The sequence below is a fragment of the Anabas testudineus genome, chromosome 13 (genome assembly GCF_900324465.2).
Source record: "Anabas testudineus chromosome 13, fAnaTes1.2, whole genome shotgun sequence".
NCBI classification, from domain to species: Eukaryota; Metazoa; Chordata; class Actinopteri; order Anabantiformes; family Anabantidae; genus Anabas; species Anabas testudineus.
Genome location: NC_046622.1, coordinates 7,409,704 through 7,426,612, shown reverse-complemented (window position 1 = coordinate 7,426,612; position 16,909 = coordinate 7,409,704). Strand labels below are relative to the sequence as shown.

The window sequence follows — 16,909 nt, the reverse complement described above, 5'->3', positions numbered from 1 at the left end:
AGGTCTGCACACATCCACTTTGACAGTTCCTGACTCGGGCTGTCCATCTGTCTAAATCATATATAATTAAATAATTAAAAATAAGCAATTGTTCATTCTATAATAATCACATGTTCAAAAGCTGCCTTGACATTATCACTGTAGTCTTGACTATTTGACAACTTTATCTATAGTTCTGTTTATCTACAATTCAGATCAGATCAGATGTCATCCTATTATCAGGTTATGGACCAGTCTCCAACAGACACGAATGAATAATCTGACGTTAATTGCTTCAGCGCTGCTTTCAGAACACATTAAGAAACAGAGGTGGTACTGTAAGTAACTAAGAACATTTACTCAAGTACAACTTTGATTTACTTCAGACAGAGGGTAAGTGTAAGGAGGTCTTGCCTAACGACTCTTACTGGAGGTAGCTCACAGCTGGATTCATACCCCATTCTTCCACATAGAGGGCGATCTTACACTACACTATTCAGCCGGTAACTGAATGTGAAGAATATTACGATTTTCCTACATAACTGTGGACTGCAGCACAAGGGTAGATGTATTCTGTCCCTGCCTGTTCACCTGAGAGAAAAAGAAAAAGAAAATGGTCAAAGTGTCTTTATATTTGTAGAAAATACTGATTATTCTTCATATTATTTTATATGTTTACTTTGTTATTGTAACAGTAAAGAGTCTGCCATTGTGTGTTGGATTTAGAGTTGTACACAAGATATGAATTGTCTGTTTTACTTGGCTGGTAGTAGTCATAGATCTTGACAACAGCTGGCTTCAGGTTCTGAACTGGGAACTCCTGAACAAGCTTCAACTTGATTGACATGTCCCTTCGTAACTGTTGGTTAAACACAGGCTGACAACATCAGATACAATCTGGAGAGCATCTTTGTTTGTTCCCTGCTATAAAGTCCTCTCACCTGTTGAATATACATCAGAACATGGTCTTTCTTTTCTTCAACGCGTTTCACAAATGAGGCATTGATGAGCTGTGAGGAGACAATATTGAATTGTTATCATCATCTTCATCATTACATCAAAACTAAGAGTACTGCAGCAGCCTCATGGTTACAGGATCCAATAAACAGCTTAGAAGACCATGTTGTGTTTCAATGTATTGAAACTTAAAATAGATCACAGTGAATAAGACTTACTTAACCTAATGACATCACCAAACTTTAGCATTTTTCTTTTGTGTTGCTTTTCCAGGTTTCACCCTGGCCTGTAAAAGCCAATATAATTGATGCTCTATAGGGTTTAAGTCTGGAGACTTCTAAGTTCACTTTGCTGCTGCCATCATGTGTTAAATCATCAATGAAGATTATTGAGTCATGCAGCCCAAGCCATGACTCTACCACCACTGTTTATCACAGTTGAACATATATTTTTTCGGCCATGAGCAGATCTTTTCTTTCTCCAGACTTTTTTTTTCCATCACTTTGGTAAAGATTTGTTTTCATCTCATCAGTCTATAAAACTTTGTCCAGAATTTTGGGGGCTTATTACTGCACTTTTTGGCAATTTCCAGCCTGACCATCCTATTCTCCTTGCTAATTAGTGGTTTGCATTGTCTTGTGCAGCCTCTCTACTTGTACTTTGTGATACCTTCACTCCTGCCCTCTGGAGGTTGTTGCTGATGTCACTAACATTTGTTTTAAGCTCTTTCTTTACAGCTCTCACAGGGTTTCTGTTGTCAGCTGTTGTTGTCTGCCAAATGGTAGACTTACTTTCCAAGTGGTTGTACTGGCTATCTATCTATCTACTGGCTCCATAATTGTTTGTTTTTCACCCATAGACAACTCTCCGAGAAGCTCTCATTGAAAAATCTATGTAATTAGGGCACTTTTGGGCAACAAAACACATAAAATATTTTAGCTTGTATGAAAAATGGGTGGGAAAAATGAAGGATTATATCCTCTAGGTTGTGTATTGGAGCAAAAACGTTGAAATGAAAGCTAAAGTGTTCACAACTCACTCACCCGTTTTAAAGATTTTGAGACTGGGACAAACCCAGAGAGCAGTTTGATGTCCAGGATCACCATGTTTATACTGTTCTCCGTTCCACTGTATCTGCAACAAAATGAAAACATGATGTGACTTAGTGAGATTTTACCCTTTCATAGTTCTGTTAGTTATATGCTGTGATCCATATTTGCCTGTTGGTTATTTACAGTGAGTTTAGCTTCAGGGTGAGGCTGGGTTTGAGAGATTCGCTGCAGTTGGCCTCTGGTTTGACCTCCACACTGAGAGTATTGACATCAGGCAGGGTGGGAATGTTATAATGAAGAGAAACCTGGGAAACACAAACAAGATGTAATATTTCGCACAGTAATTTACACTAATCTGGGAAGTTATTCTTATTGTTACAGTCCCCTGTTACAAACTACTGTTATACAGCATTAAGACCAATTTACTTGTTGGCTTTTGTCATGATTCCAGCCTCGTTGCTGCTTGTGTTTCCCACCATGCTCTTATTTTGGCAACTTCCTGTTTCCTCTTCCCAGTCTGATCACATGCACTCAACTAATTGACTACACCTGGTCTCCCCCACTCTATAAATACCGGCCTGCTCACCTGTCTCCCCTGCCAGATAGTCTGTTCTTGATTCCCGGACACCATCCCGTGTTTCTCTGGACTGATTTGTTTTGGATTTTTTGGACTGCTCTGGACCCCGTCTCTTGCCTGACCCCCTGGTGCTGTGAGTTCTGTTTATTCCCCGTCATTCCCCCTGCTCATGGTACCAGACCTGTACCAGACCTGCCTGATTCCTTTTCCCGGACCTGTACCCTGTCTACCCTGGATTCCCCCTCACTGGACCAGCCTGACCTGACTCTGCTTCCTGTTCACCCCTTTGGTTCAGTGAGTGTTTTTCCCTGTTTTGTCCCTTGTTGTTCTTTTCCCTGCTCAGACTGTTTGGACTCCTTTGTGTTTTTGACCTGGATTGTCTTTCCGTTGTCGGTCTTGCCTGCTGGACTTACCTCTGAACTGCCTAACCGTGTATGACCTGGATTACCCTCGACCTGAGTTTAGCCTTTTGGATTCATTGTTTGGACTGCCTGTGTTCATTGCACCATCCTGTTTTCCCACATTGGGTTTAGACATTATATTGCTTTATATTGGATTGGACTATATTCTCGTGGTGTTTGGGTGACACTTTTGTTTCAGTCCTGAACCTTCTCCATTGTCCTCAATTTTTCCATGTGCTCTCCATTGGTCGGCCATCTTGGTTTTGACATCACTTCCGGTTTCCAACCAGATCACCATACTCGCCCGACGTCATCTCCTCCCATCTAGTGACTGTTTCATTCAATTCATTGATTTACTGTGTTCAGCTGATATAAATAAAGATTGAGGACTCAGTTCTGTCTTGTCTGATCTCTGGCCATGGAGTCCTTCATTCAGCTCGTGACAGCTTTGACTCTGAAGAAGTCTTTCGTTGAGTTGGCAGTGTGTTTGTGATCATTGTCTCGCCGCACTATGAAACTTAAACTAAGAAACGGCTTTAAGTGTTGACTGACCTGTACTGAAGCACATGCAGTGCCCTTCACCTCCAGGCTGTACTTCCCTGTAGGGTCCTGCAGCGTTTTCTCCTGGTAGAGCAGTTTGTTGTCCTGGTTCACATCAAATGTCAGCTGACCACTGGGAGACTGGACCGTCACCGTACTAGATCCTTCAGGACTGAACACCAGAGTGGAGTAGAGAGCCAGAGCCTGGAGAGCCACCACGGTGTCCTACATGTACAACACACACAAGAAAAGATAAAATAATATATAGTTTACAGGCTACAACACAGCTGTTGTCCTTAGTGTGATGAAATCAAAAATATTTGTTGAAGCGTCAGTTAATGTTACTCCTCTGTTCTGTTACTTTCAAAGAAACCTTAGTTTGAGTTTGAGAAAATGTTTCATCACCATCAAAATATGATTTTTAAAATCTTTTTAAAGTGACAGACTTGCAGTGTTATCATGTTGTTTGACATAGACTTTATTAACAATACAGTAATGGTTTTAGTTCAGTTAACCAGATACATTTTGTTTTAACTTTTTTTTTTTTTTTTTTTTTTTTATCATGTGTCTCTGTAACAATTCCTGTATGTGCACCACAAAGTTAATTTTTACTCTGCTTGGGGTTAAAGTACCTGTGTGGAAGAGAAGCCTCCGTAATAGTTCTGCTGTGTCGTCAGCCACCTGACGATGCGGGAGCTGTAGATCAGATCTTCATTTGTAGGGGAGGTGCTGAGTTTGGCGAGTAGCACATAGGAGCTGATCTCCACAGACAGAGGGGCCAAAGATTGTCTTGCAGTTTGAGACCAGTGGAGGGACCCTCCTTAAAACAGGAATCCACAAAGAAACGTATAATAAAACTTATTAACAGTACAAACAAAAAGCTGGAATTTCTGACACAACTTCACCTGCTGTCAAGGTGCATGGATGAGAGGAAGCAAATCTGAAAAAAATCAAACTCCTTCAAAGCTTGGAGACTATTTAAACCTTTGTTGGTTAACCAACATGTTTGGACTTATGGCCTTTATCAGCCACAAGCTGTTGGTTGGTCAAGAAATAAAGTTGGTTCGCAGTAGTGAAATCAGAATAATTTCTTTTTAAGATGAAGACTCACCTTGTTTTGATGCAACTGTGTCCAGGTGCTGCAGAAGGTGACCACGAGTCTTCATGTCTCCTGCCAGGGTGAAGACGTACGCCAGCAGAGCTGTAGTGTAGGTGTTACTGAGGTCACTGATGGACTCTTTGATGCACGACAGACTCTTTGTTATCACAGGACTCTGGAACAAATTATAATTAATCAGTTTCAGAGGAAATGTAAACATTGTTAGGTTGTCTATTATAATCCATCTAGCAGTTAATAAAAATAGTGAGACACTGTACAGGAAATAGTGTAGTTTGCTCACTTCTGCTGACATGTTCATCTCCAAGAAGGCAGCAGTGATGTAAGCAGTGAGAGTCACTTCATCAGACACACCACCCTGTAGAGAGGAAACACAAGTCACACAATGATGAATGGATGAAATTTTACAGACTTACATAAAATCTAAGTATAACTTCAGATTGTATTAGCCTCACTTTCATTCTGACTGTATAGATACTGTCAACTAACCCTCATTCTGTTGTTAAAGAGTTTTCCTGACTGTTCAAAACAGCCATTTTCTCGTTGTTTATTCTTCAGCCAAGTTTTAGACTCTTTAATCTTTGTTGGGTCAATGTAGATGAAAGTCTGAGCTTTAGTAAAAGATCTCAGCACAAATGCAGTCAGCCTGAGGAGAAGCAAAGAACAAGGTTAGATTTTATCAGACAGAATAAGACACAGCAGTACAATAAACATAACATGTTACTGTGAATAATGTTTGGATTATAACAAGATTTAAGGTAAGTGAAGTGCTGTTTGTGTTTGACGTGCTTATTTTCCTCTATAGTGTCACATCGGCCCATTTTGTATATTTCTGATATAAGTATGAAAGTATTTTTCGTTTCATAATACATAATTGATCAGTAATGTTCTTACCAAGTGTTCCCTGGCTCTGATTCAAATGTGCTGTAAGCACCATCAATGTGTTTGTAGTTCAGCTGTCTCTGGAATCCTATATAACAAAGATTGCAATTATTGTTACATGAATGATGAACGCAATCTAACATGTCTGATGTTCATTTTTAACAGCAACAAATATCCAACAGAGACTGACCACTAGTGAGGAAGTTTGTGGCCTTTTCACTGATGACTGGTGTCAGCTGCTGTGTGTTCTTCAGGTACTGGAGGATGTAGATGTTGGGAGCTAAAAGTGCCATGTTCTGCTCCCCACTTCCGTACGGTATATGCAACAGTCCATCCAGGTCCTGCAGGGCTCGGCCCAGGACATCACCTGCACAACAACAGTCACTGAGACCACAGACCCATATGTAGCCTAATAAATGTAGTACTTTGGACAATGTTGTCGAAGTAAAACATGCTTATGAGAAACAATCCAGTCACGAAAGTCCATTTTTAAAACCTGACACTGTTGTAAATATTGTTAAATCCATCAATTTACCCAGAACAGATACTGAAGCGCGAGCAGATCCATCAATCACATTCTCTGGGAGCTGTATGTTTATTTCTTCTGTCAAAGCTTCTCCTGTGTACAAACAGCAAACATTCACTTTACAGAGAGACAGCCAAGAGGTAGTCAGTACTAAATAACAGATGGTCAATGGGTCATGAATTGTAACAGATCAGAGTGGAAATATTATTGGAGTTTTTTGGGGGTTTTTGGCATTATAAATTCTTCCATCAGGGTCATCATCATAAAGCACCAGTCACACATTTAAATTCCTTTTTGTATCCAGGAACTGTACCTCAAAGTGTTTACTTTCAATGGCAGCTGCTGAGTAGTCTCCAAGTTTATCACATTCAGTTTATCATCAAATCAAAGTGTTTATTGTCATATGCACAGTGAGGAAACGAGTTTCCCTGTGCACCGAAATTCTTTCTTTGCCATCCACAGTGAATGCCTACAGCTTAATCAGTACAATACAAATAGGACTTAGGACATAGAAATAGAATACAATATGTAAATAAATAGAATCAAGTAATGTTAAAATAAATAGTATGTACAAATAGTATGTGCAATAGTACCGTAACAGCAGCAGTATCATTAGCATGGCAGTGACATATGATATTTGTATGTTGTGGAAGTTATGCATTTAAGAGTCTGATGGCTGAGGGACAGAAGGAGTTGCTTAGTCTGGACGTCCTGCATTTCACAGTCCTGTACCTTCATCCTGAGGGGAGAAGTGTGAACAGTCCATGTTGGGGATGTGTGGGGTCTTTGAGGAGCTCTCCTGTGAACTCTACGATGGTAAATGGTCTGCAGAGAGGGCAGTGGAGTTCTGATGATCGTCTCAGCAGTTTTCACCACTCTCTGCAGACTTTTACGGTCTGCCACAGTAGTGTTGCCGTACCACAAAGTAATGCAGCTGTAGAAGCTGTTGAGGAGCTTGGGAGACATGCCAAACTTCCTCATCCTTCTTAAGAAGTACAGTCTTTGTTGTGTTATTCAGGCAGGTTTGTTTTACACTCTCAAAATGTGTTGTGTACGTATCCATTTAGTAAGATAAGGAGCAGGAACCTCCACCATTAAATGATCCCAGCATAAGTGTAATGTGGTCATCTTTTTTTGATAATTTCAAGTGCAAAAGGTTTTCTCATGCAATCAACTTACTCTCTATTTTCAGTATGTTTGACAGATTATGTCTGGTATAAACCATACTGACCTTTTGGACAGAGCAGCCTGTTATAGACCTTTGCAATCTCAGTTCCTTCAGCCTGAGGTGGAAGAGGATGGAAAAATAATGAATACATAATGAGTCAAAGTCACAGTGTGAAGTCAATGACATGTTAGCAGCAAACTTTTTACCTTTACAATGAGAGATTTTGTGACCTTATGGATACGACCTCTGTCCGGCACGCTCACAATCTTATTGTCACATGAAAGGTGAGATGCTACAGCCTCAGCATTCACATTGACAGTCCCTAATAAAGATAATTTAAGACCACTATTTAAATCTTACAACTTTTGAACTCTCAAAGATTTACCACTGATTTTATGGAGATGAAAAGTCATTGTTCTGGGGAAAGAGAAACGGCACTTTCTCCAACTTAGATGTTTGACTCTCACCTAAAGCTGAAGGAACCATGGTCCAGCGGAGGGTTTTGCGCTCATTTTCGCACAGACAAGATGTGTACTGGTCTCCAGAGAGAGGGGTTAGTGTATAATGTAAAGAGGGAGCTGGAGTCACAGTGACCTGTTCAAGAGACACAACAATATATTTTGAACTAGTAAATTTACAGCAAATGCAGACAGTTGTTAAACTGCAACCTGTTGTAAGGAAAGAGACTATGACTATCCTTTATACAGATAAAAGGCAAAGAAAAGCAGATCTGTTTAAGTTTCATGTTTGATAGCAGGTTCAGAAAGTACTTCACATGATATACATTAAGCACAAGGAAACTTGAGAAGTAACTAGCTTGTTTTGTCTCAGCTCTAGATTGTTTTTAGTGCTAATTACAAAATGTTACCATACCGAACTAAAACTAACATGCTGAATAATGTAATATAACATTAGCATGTTAACATTATCATTATGAGCCTGTTAGCATACTGACATTCTCAATTATGTAATTTAAAATCCATTGATTACCGAGATGCAGCTGGTCAGGTAGTTGAAGATGGTCGCCTTCAGTTCAAAGTGCTCCCCCCGGATGATGGAGTAGGGCAGGGTGAGCTCCAGGAAGAAGTGCTGGAAAACCTTTATTTCTTTACGAGGAGCCAAACCAAATCCTTGAGAGGACAAACAAAAAGCCTCCGTCTCCCAGGTGGTGATGGTGTCTGGGACAGTGAGGGACACATCCTTTGTTCCAGACGCTCTGGATCAGAAAAGACACAAACACCATCCCTTCAGGTCTTCATTAACAGAGTCAATCAATGGATTATTAACTGGGATGGCAAAATTAATCTGAACATTTGAGTCATCCCTACATCAGATTTTCTAAAAATCCTACATGTGAACATCCAGCATGTTTGTAGCAAACATATGCAAAACCAGCTAGCTCTCTTAAACAACGCCTACCTTCCTCAACTAATAAAGAACAAAAACACATTTCAATGTAGAGAGCAAAGTTTATTATATTGCTATACTTATGTTTTTCCAGTGGACTTTGTTATGTGCTAGCAACATAATTTAGATATCAGATGATCCTCTTTTCACATTAAGATGATTCTGTTGTTTGATTGCCTGATTGTTTGTGTAAAAGAGTTGTATTGTATTGTTGTTTACAGTTTATTTTATTTATTATTGCTTGATCCCCATCATCCCCATCATTTGCCATTAAAGCTTACCCAACTTCCACCAAGTTCCATATCCAAGTCTCAGGGAAGAAAGTGTGAACAGTTCTTATTGGTGGAATATAAGCAATAAGTGAATGTATATTATAATTATAAAAATCCTGCCCTAGCCGCTCAGATACGACTAAATCAGGAAAGCCACATGAATAATGTCCTGAAATGAAACCAGAAAATACAAAATCACTGGTGGAGACTAGACAAGAATATAATATATATAATATATAAATATATAGCATGAGATGTAAAAAAAAATTCACCATGGTTGTAAACTATTCCTTTCAACTCTACACATGAAGGTATTCGAAGGAGCAAGTTTGTTGCCATCTTTAATCCTACGTTCTAGATAATGAACAAACAAACATCACCAAAAAAAAAAAGTTACTTTAAAATATTTATTCATATTATTTTAATTGTAGAGTAATTCATGTAGAAAAAGTACCTCGAAAACGGCGTAGGCATCGTTTATTCCATCACTTTCAGAAACATCCAAAATATGTCGTTTTGCTCGTACAGTCAAACATTTAGGCTCTTTGACCTCATTTGGAATATGGTGATTTTTTGTGACAGGCAGCAACTTAAATATCTAAAAAAGAAAAATATGGTAGCTATGATAGCTGTAAACAAATCAAAATGTTTCTCATTCTTTCAACATCTGATCATTAGATAAATCTTTGGATCAAGGCCATACACTATAAATACAGTTTATAATTAAGTCTTCGTCTTTTCTCTTGAGAAAAAATACACTTAATGTTTGTCTTAACACTGCCTTTATCCATAAGGTAAAATCTTACATGTTTTATACCTTTTTCATTATTATTTGTGGTACCTTTATAAAAAGAGAGGTGATGCACATCACAAGGAAATAGTAGACTACCAGACTTTAGTAGAATTACTCACACTAACTGCTACTGGTGACTGACTGATGTAAACAATTTTAAACACTATCCAGACACAAAAACTAAAGGATGGATGGATCTAGTTTCAGTTGATTACAGCTTTCACCTGGTCTGCATTTAGACTTTTCCCTGGCTCCTTAATGAGGACACTCTGATCAACAGCGCTGACACCACACAGAGAATCTGGATCAGCCGAAACCTGCATGATGACCTCCTCTCCTGGGACAGCAGAGGACGGAGAAAACTCCAACGACACCTGATACACACAGAGAAAACACAAACTGCAACCTCTGGACTTAGGGTTAGGGTGAACATGAACAACACACACCACCAGACATGAAACATTATTGATCAGTTCAGATAAAATTATTTTAGGAGACAGGTAGGAACTGTTCACTATTTTGGTCAGTGAAGAGATAACTACACCACCAACTAAAACAATTACACCTACATGTGATGAGCAGTTATTGTCACGTCTTCTTGTCTTACTGACCTTGTGACTTAAACATTTCTCCGTGGAGAAGTCGGCATTGTTGGCAATCACTGTCTCACTGGGGAGGACAGCATAAGCTACAACCTGAACTTCTGGTGCCATCTCTGGAGACATCTTCAACTTAAATGACACCTCACCCTCATTCACTGAAACAGGAAAACCAGCTGTTTTGAACCATTTGCTTCCTGTTACCATTCATTATTTACATGCTTCCATAAGTCAATAAAACCGCTTTTTAAATGGTCATTCACTGAACTCATAATTAAGTCTGATCTTTGCCCACCTGATTTATCTTTAACTTCAATCTCTTTATAGCCTTGCATGACAATGGCTCCTCTGGATAAGACCTGTGGAATTTAACAAAAAGTGAGACCAGGGTTGATGATTGAAGATTAATGTTGTGTAATACTAAAACTTCAGCTCACTCAACTGCACTGAAATCTAGCTTTCTCATTCATCAGGATGCCAACCAATGCGTTGCACAGAATCACATGGTACAATACAAGAAAATCTCCAGAGTGACAAGTGTTTCTTTACAAATACAACTGTACTTTAAGAAACAATTGGTGACAGAAACAGGTCACTCTTCACTCACCAGATACATCACATCCACTTTGCCCTGGGCCTCTCCAACTACAGTGTACTGAATAAAGATGTCCTCTTCTGTGTCACAGGAAAGTGGTTTATCTTTCTTTTTCACCCTCAGAGAGGTGCCAGAGGAAAACTGTTGCATCAGAGACATTGTGTGATCTCCTTCTTCATAATATGTTTTTCTAGGAAAGGTTTCTTCTTGTGTTCTTAAATAGCCATCCTGCACATACAAAGAAAAAAAAACTTGATAAATGATATGATCTTGAAGTAGTTAATGACCAAGCAAATGTTTAGATATAAGAAAAGAATAAAAATAGCAAATAGTCACAGTAATGGTTTTGTCTGTTTTGTCACTTTGAACATGGAGGTTGATGTCCCAACTGTAGTTGGTTGTGCTAAATGAGAAAGCAGCAACACCATCACTGTCAGTTTCGAGATTCTGCAGCAGACGTGATGACTGTGTATCCCCTATCCTTTTCCTTTCAAACAGGTACAGTGGCATATTAGAAATTGGTGTATTATTGTAATACAGTGCTTGAACCTGTTAGAAGCACAGAGATTTATAACTAAGAATGTATAATACCTCAGCTGGACTTTTTTACAGACAAGAGAAGACAACATTACACTTACTTTTCCCTCCACAATTGATCCTGGACGATAAATCCTAGGTGTATCAATAAAGGATAGCTTTCCAACAACATAAGAAATCCTTATCATCTTCTGTTGTAGGTGAGAAACACCTGTATGTGAAGCCTCCATGTTAGACCAATTATCAGGCTATTATTTTAATAGCCAACTCTCATTTTAAAATATAAACATAATAAAACTTGCCTGTTCCCTGCTCTTTCATGTTGGCATCAAGAGTCAATATATCCCCAAGCATTACAAGATGAGGATTTTTGAAAGTTGACATCTTGATGGTAAATGTGGTGCAGCCTTTTTTGTCTGTCTAGAGAACAAAACAAAATGAGACATATAGTAAAACCAAGGTCCAAAACCTGGAACCTCGAGAAAACAAGGAAATAATACTTTTGAAATACATCACAGATTACAACAGGTAAACTTGTGTCATAGAAAAAATTCTAAGATTGTGCACATAACATAATGCAACATGTCAGCTAGAAAGAAACACACATAATGACAGAAGTGGTAGGGTGTTCAGATAGATGTAATAATATTACATCTGTAGCAACGTTACCTCTTAGTACCCAGTAAAACTACATTCATAATTCATACTCATTTACTTTATAATGCACAGTGTGGTAAAATTGTTACAGCAGCAACAACAACAACAACAATAATAATAATAATAATCATCATCATCATCATGTTGTTGTGAAAACTGTACCTCTTTTGTCTCATTGTAGCATGGAACTGCCAAGTTATGTTCCCAATAAAAAATAGGGTAGTAAGGAGGTCGACACACCACAACATTTACACTTCCTGGTACAGACTGTCCATAAGTATACCTGGTTAAATGACAAATACACAGTAAAAGTCAATGTATTGTTTAAAAGTAGTCAACGAACAAATCTTAAATTTGAGCTATTTAGAAAGAACAACTTTTAATCCACAATCAAAGGGCTTTTACTTACTTGGCACACACTTCAACTTCAATTTCTTCCTGCTTAATAATTACTTCATCAGGTGAATTAATTTTAACATCACATTTAGGCAAAACTGGAGATAAAACATGCTTGTTAGCATTCCTGCTTCTGAAAGGTAAATTGTGTTTTTTATTAAATGGATAGTAATTAAATGTTAAAGTACTAGAGAAAACATACCATATTTTTCCACCTTGAAGTCAAGACCGACTTCATTTTCACCAGGTGACACAGTAATTTTGTAATTTCCTTCATGGGCCTCAGAATTCAAGGAGTAAGAAAGCTGCAATATTTTACCATTTGATGTTTCATTGAGCCACTGTCCAATCCGATTGTTTTTGGCATCCTGGTATAATATAAAAAATTATAATTAAATATGTATTTATGATCTCAGAATCAAGACATAATAAACAATAGATGATACACTAATTTTACCTTCACAGAAGGAGTTGGCTCTTGGTGTGTGGAAATATTCTTACCTTTATTTCAATGACATTGTACTGCAAAAAAGCAAAGTGATTTATTGATGGTTTATTTATTTATTTATTTTCATCATCAAGGATCAGAGTGTGTTTTTGACATTTTTGACAAATGAACTATGCTATTTTGATGAGCAGTCATTATTCTGGTTTTATAATTATATTATCGTATGTGGTGTTATACAAATATAATTTCCCCCTTTAAAATAATCATTCACTAGAGAGGACCCACCCAATCACAGCACCCACCGCTTTTTAGTTTAACGGTTGAAACCAGTTGTAAAGATTTCAAGTTAAAAAAGAAATAGTTCACATGCAAAGCATTTTCAGAGTGTAAAGTCGTTTTCTTTGTTTTATTTTATTTGGCAAATGCACAACATCAATGTGAAAAGATTAATCCTTTACAGAAAGACCTATTAAACTCATCTTTTCCTTTCTGTATTATTTTTTATAATGTTGCAACTTTAAAGTGATGTTAGTTTCAACCCTCATCAACACAAATTTAATTGAATTTTTAACTCTGTTTAAAAAGCACATTCATGTCAGTCATTTCAGTGCATAAGTTATCTTCACCTTTAAAATCAATTACTGTTGTGTATATCCTTATTCACATTAGATTGTTTTTAATTACTGATAACTACTGTTATCATGTGAAATAAAAGAAATAAAAAAAGAGACACTCACCATCTGATTGACGAGTCTGAACTTGGTATCCAGTGTGATAACTCTGAAATGCACTGGAAGAAATTCAAGATCACAGCTTTTTACTTCTCATCTAAAGTAGAGTTAAACATCATGAATATGGGAGTAGATTGTTAATTTGTTTGTCTTTCTGTCTCTAATTTCTTCAATCTGTGTCCTGTAATCATCCCTTTTTTGTTTCCCCTTCTTCCACACTGTGTGAAGTATGATAGGAGTATACAGACACATACATACTGGTGTACTGACATATTGTCGAGTCTCAAGGACTAAATCACTGCTCACTCTGAAAACAGCAAAACAGTAGCAGCAGATTGCAAAACACAGACAGTGCTCACTTGTTGGATACATGGTGGCACAGAAATCACTCTTCTTCCTCCCATCCTCTCAGGATTTGAACAAACTGTGGATTTATTTGTTTTTTTGTGAGCGGTCCTCACCCAAGTGAGCAAAACACTGTTGAAGTGCATGAAGTTCCAACCGTTCATGGCTTCAAGACGTAATGTTAAAGATGGACTGATTCTGACTGTGAAATCTGGATCTTTCAAAGTTTGAATCTGTAAATTAATGTTTTGTCTTGTTATTTTGCTGGGTTAGCTTGTTGAACGTAGCCACATTAGCTACACAGTAATGCTACACGTTTAATTTGAATTTTGTTAGACTCTGACTGGAGCAGAAGACATTTTGGGCTTATTACTCAGTGGGACAGACGGGATGTCCTCATGATGTCTTGTCAAACTTTTAAAACAATTTTTATGGCAGTGTTGGATCCAATGGTGATAAATTCGAATGTTCATCTGACAGCTCATCTGTGTCTGCTGCTACCACAGCATCTCCCTGATCCCGTTGGACAGGCTCCAACCTCGATACTGATTGCTTTTGAGAGGCCCTGTTTGCAAACATTTTCAGACTTGTCACTCCTCATATTCTACATGGTTTTTCAGCATGACAATGTACACGCACATTAAGGCACATTTCTTAAGCCCCAACAAGGGCATCGCACAGGCACTGTAGGCTTACAGATGATCAATCTGAGATTTCCAGTCTTATGCCAATCACATTTGTCAGCATTTATGGAGCTGTTCACCTGCTTTGTTACCTCTATTCAAACCCGTCAATCTGGTTTGGGCTTAGCCATGCTTCAGGCTCATGCTGTAAGCACTACCAGAGCAAAATTGGACCAGGACATTGGGCAACTACAACGGAGTACCACACAGAATTATGCTAGCATTATGTTGATCTAACTTGATATATATTTTGATTTGGATAAATATTGCTACTATCTGCTTTACTGGTATACTGGTACAGTATGTTGATTTATTTTTAATTACTGAAAAAAATGAGATAAACAATACCCAATAACTCAAAGTGAAAGAAATTAGTTTGAAATCTTTGCAAATGTATTAAAAATAAAATTGATAAAAATCACATGTACATACAACCTCAAGTCTTTTTGAGTAGGATGCTACAAGCCTGGTATAGCTATTGTTGGGCAGTTTCTCTCTTTTCTTTGCTCTCCTCTCTCAGGTTCAATCAGGTTCAATGGGGAGCATCTATTTCTCCCATTTTCAGATCAGTAGCTACTCCTTTGTTATTTTCCCTGTGTGCTTAGGGTTTTTGCCATGTTGAAAGATAAACCGTCGCCCCAGTCTGAACGTTCTCCTCTCTACACAGAGAAACACTGGAACTCTTTCAGAGTGAACACTGGGCTCTTGGTCATCTCCCTGACTAAGATCCTTGTCTTTAGATCGATTAGCATAGCCAGGCAGCTCACATTGGGAAGAGTACTGGAGGTTCCAAGCTTCTTCCATTTATGAATGATGGTGGCCACTGAGCTCATTGGGACCTTCAATGATTTTTGTACACTTCCTGACATCTGTGCCTCAATACAATCATGTCTTTGAGGTCTACAAACAATTTGTTGGACTTGCTTTGTTTTTGCTTTGACATGCACATGCACTATGGGACCTTATATAGAGAGGTGTATACCTTTACAAACCATGACTAATCATATAAATATACCACAAGTGACCTCCAAACAAGTTGTCATAACATTTCAAGGATGATCAGTGGAAACAGGATGCACCAGAGCTCAATTTTGAGTGTTGTGGCAAAGACTTTGAATACTTATGTAAATTAATTTGTTTGTTTGTTTGTTTTTTATTAATAATGAACTTGCTAAGATTTCAAACTAACTTTTTTTTACTTTGATATTATGGCGTGTTTTGTAGAATTTTGAGAAAATTAATGAATTTAATCTATTTTGGGAAAAATGCTGTAACATGACAAAATTTAGAAAAAGTTAAGCATCATGAATACTTTCTGCATGCACTGTATAAAAAATATCTACAACATCATAAATCATTAACTTGGGATTACCTGTTTGTCCAGGGAGATAGAGTGGTTTATCTGTTTGGACAAATGTCAATGGCTGATAGACTGTAATCATAACTTTCCTGACTTGCTTTGAGTAAAATATGCTGCTTCGTACTTCCACCTGAAACTTCTGCACCTCGTTTTTCTGCACTAAAGGAACCTGTGACAAAAACACACTTTCAGAAATCACAAATGTCTGTCTAAACACTGGCTACTGTCACATCTGTGTGTGCACCTTAATGTCTATATTATAAAATTAATTATTGGTCAGAATTATATTTCTATTAACAACATTTTAAAATTATTATTTTCAGGAGCTGACCTTAAATTGAGTGCACATATGAAACTCTTCGCTGGATGTGTGCTTGAGAAGGGTTGTGCTTCCCTCTCCAGAAACCAAAGTGACAGTCATGACTACAGACCTGCTGGGCTGCAGGAGACTTGCACAGAATTTGGTTTCTGATCCAGCTTCAAGAACTGCAGGAATGGCCACCATGTACTGTCTACAGGCAAAAAGATAATAATACAAACCAGATGTTTACTCAGTGAATCAGACAGAAGAACTACAAACCAAATATTTAGAAAAAAATATCTCCTACTAAATCATGCAAAAAGTATTAATATTACTGTTTCTAAACTTACGGTTCTCCCAACACTTGATCCACACTCAACCACTTTAAAAAGACACACAGAGTCCATGTCCACATCTGAATCCCAGGACGCCCCATGACTGACTGGGAGGAACCTGTAGAGTATCTTTTAAATAGTTACTGACAAAAGTTCACTCTCTCATCACACGTAATCCCTGTATTTGATTTCCTGTTGTCCCGTAAATCAAACCTTTATCAATTTAATGTTGAATAATGTAGTACTCAAGG

At 38.0% G+C, this 16,909-nt stretch overlaps 1 protein-coding gene across 1 annotated transcript; it reads right to left on the bottom strand.

Annotated features, from left to right (window-relative positions):
- Positions 1-16,776, bottom strand: LOC113148140 (alpha-2-macroglobulin-like). The gene is made up of 35 exons (XM_026339661.1): positions 16,674-16,776; positions 16,354-16,534; positions 16,035-16,191; positions 13,641-13,693; positions 12,957-12,977; positions 12,658-12,823; positions 12,469-12,553; positions 12,222-12,342; positions 11,705-11,822; positions 11,504-11,613; positions 11,202-11,414; positions 10,878-11,093; positions 10,566-10,629; positions 10,283-10,428; positions 9,896-10,045; positions 9,333-9,476; positions 9,151-9,232; positions 8,888-9,047; positions 8,190-8,415; positions 7,667-7,793; positions 7,406-7,521; positions 7,263-7,314; positions 6,041-6,124; positions 5,696-5,872; positions 5,518-5,593; positions 5,113-5,269; positions 4,907-4,981; positions 4,618-4,780; positions 4,139-4,326; positions 3,519-3,731; positions 2,172-2,293; positions 1,980-2,070; positions 921-989; positions 739-838; positions 1-570 (listed from the first exon to the last, which is right to left on the bottom strand). Exons 1-35 carry the CDS (start codon positions 16,757-16,759, stop codon positions 503-505), a joined length of 4,377 nt encoding a protein of 1,458 aa, XP_026195446.1. The 5' UTR covers positions 16,760-16,776; the 3' UTR covers positions 1-502.
- Positions 16,777-16,909: the final 133 nt, after the last annotated feature.

What these genes read in the sequence shown, in the direction of transcription:
- LOC113148140 (XM_026339661.1), bottom strand. Translation starts at nt 16,759, where the DNA reads ATGGGGCGTCCTGGGATTCAGATGTGGACATGGACTCTGTGTGTCTTT. An exon ending in CAAAATCTCTCATTGTAAAG is followed by an intron (nt 7,315 to 7,405) that starts GTAAAAAGTTTG and finishes CTTCCACCTCAG; the next exon opens with GCTGAAGGAACTGAGATTGC. An exon ending in TCAGAGCCAGGGAACACTTG is followed by an intron (nt 5,270 to 5,517) that starts GTAAGAACATTA and finishes GCTTCTCCTCAG; the next exon opens with GCTGACTGCATTTGTGCTGA.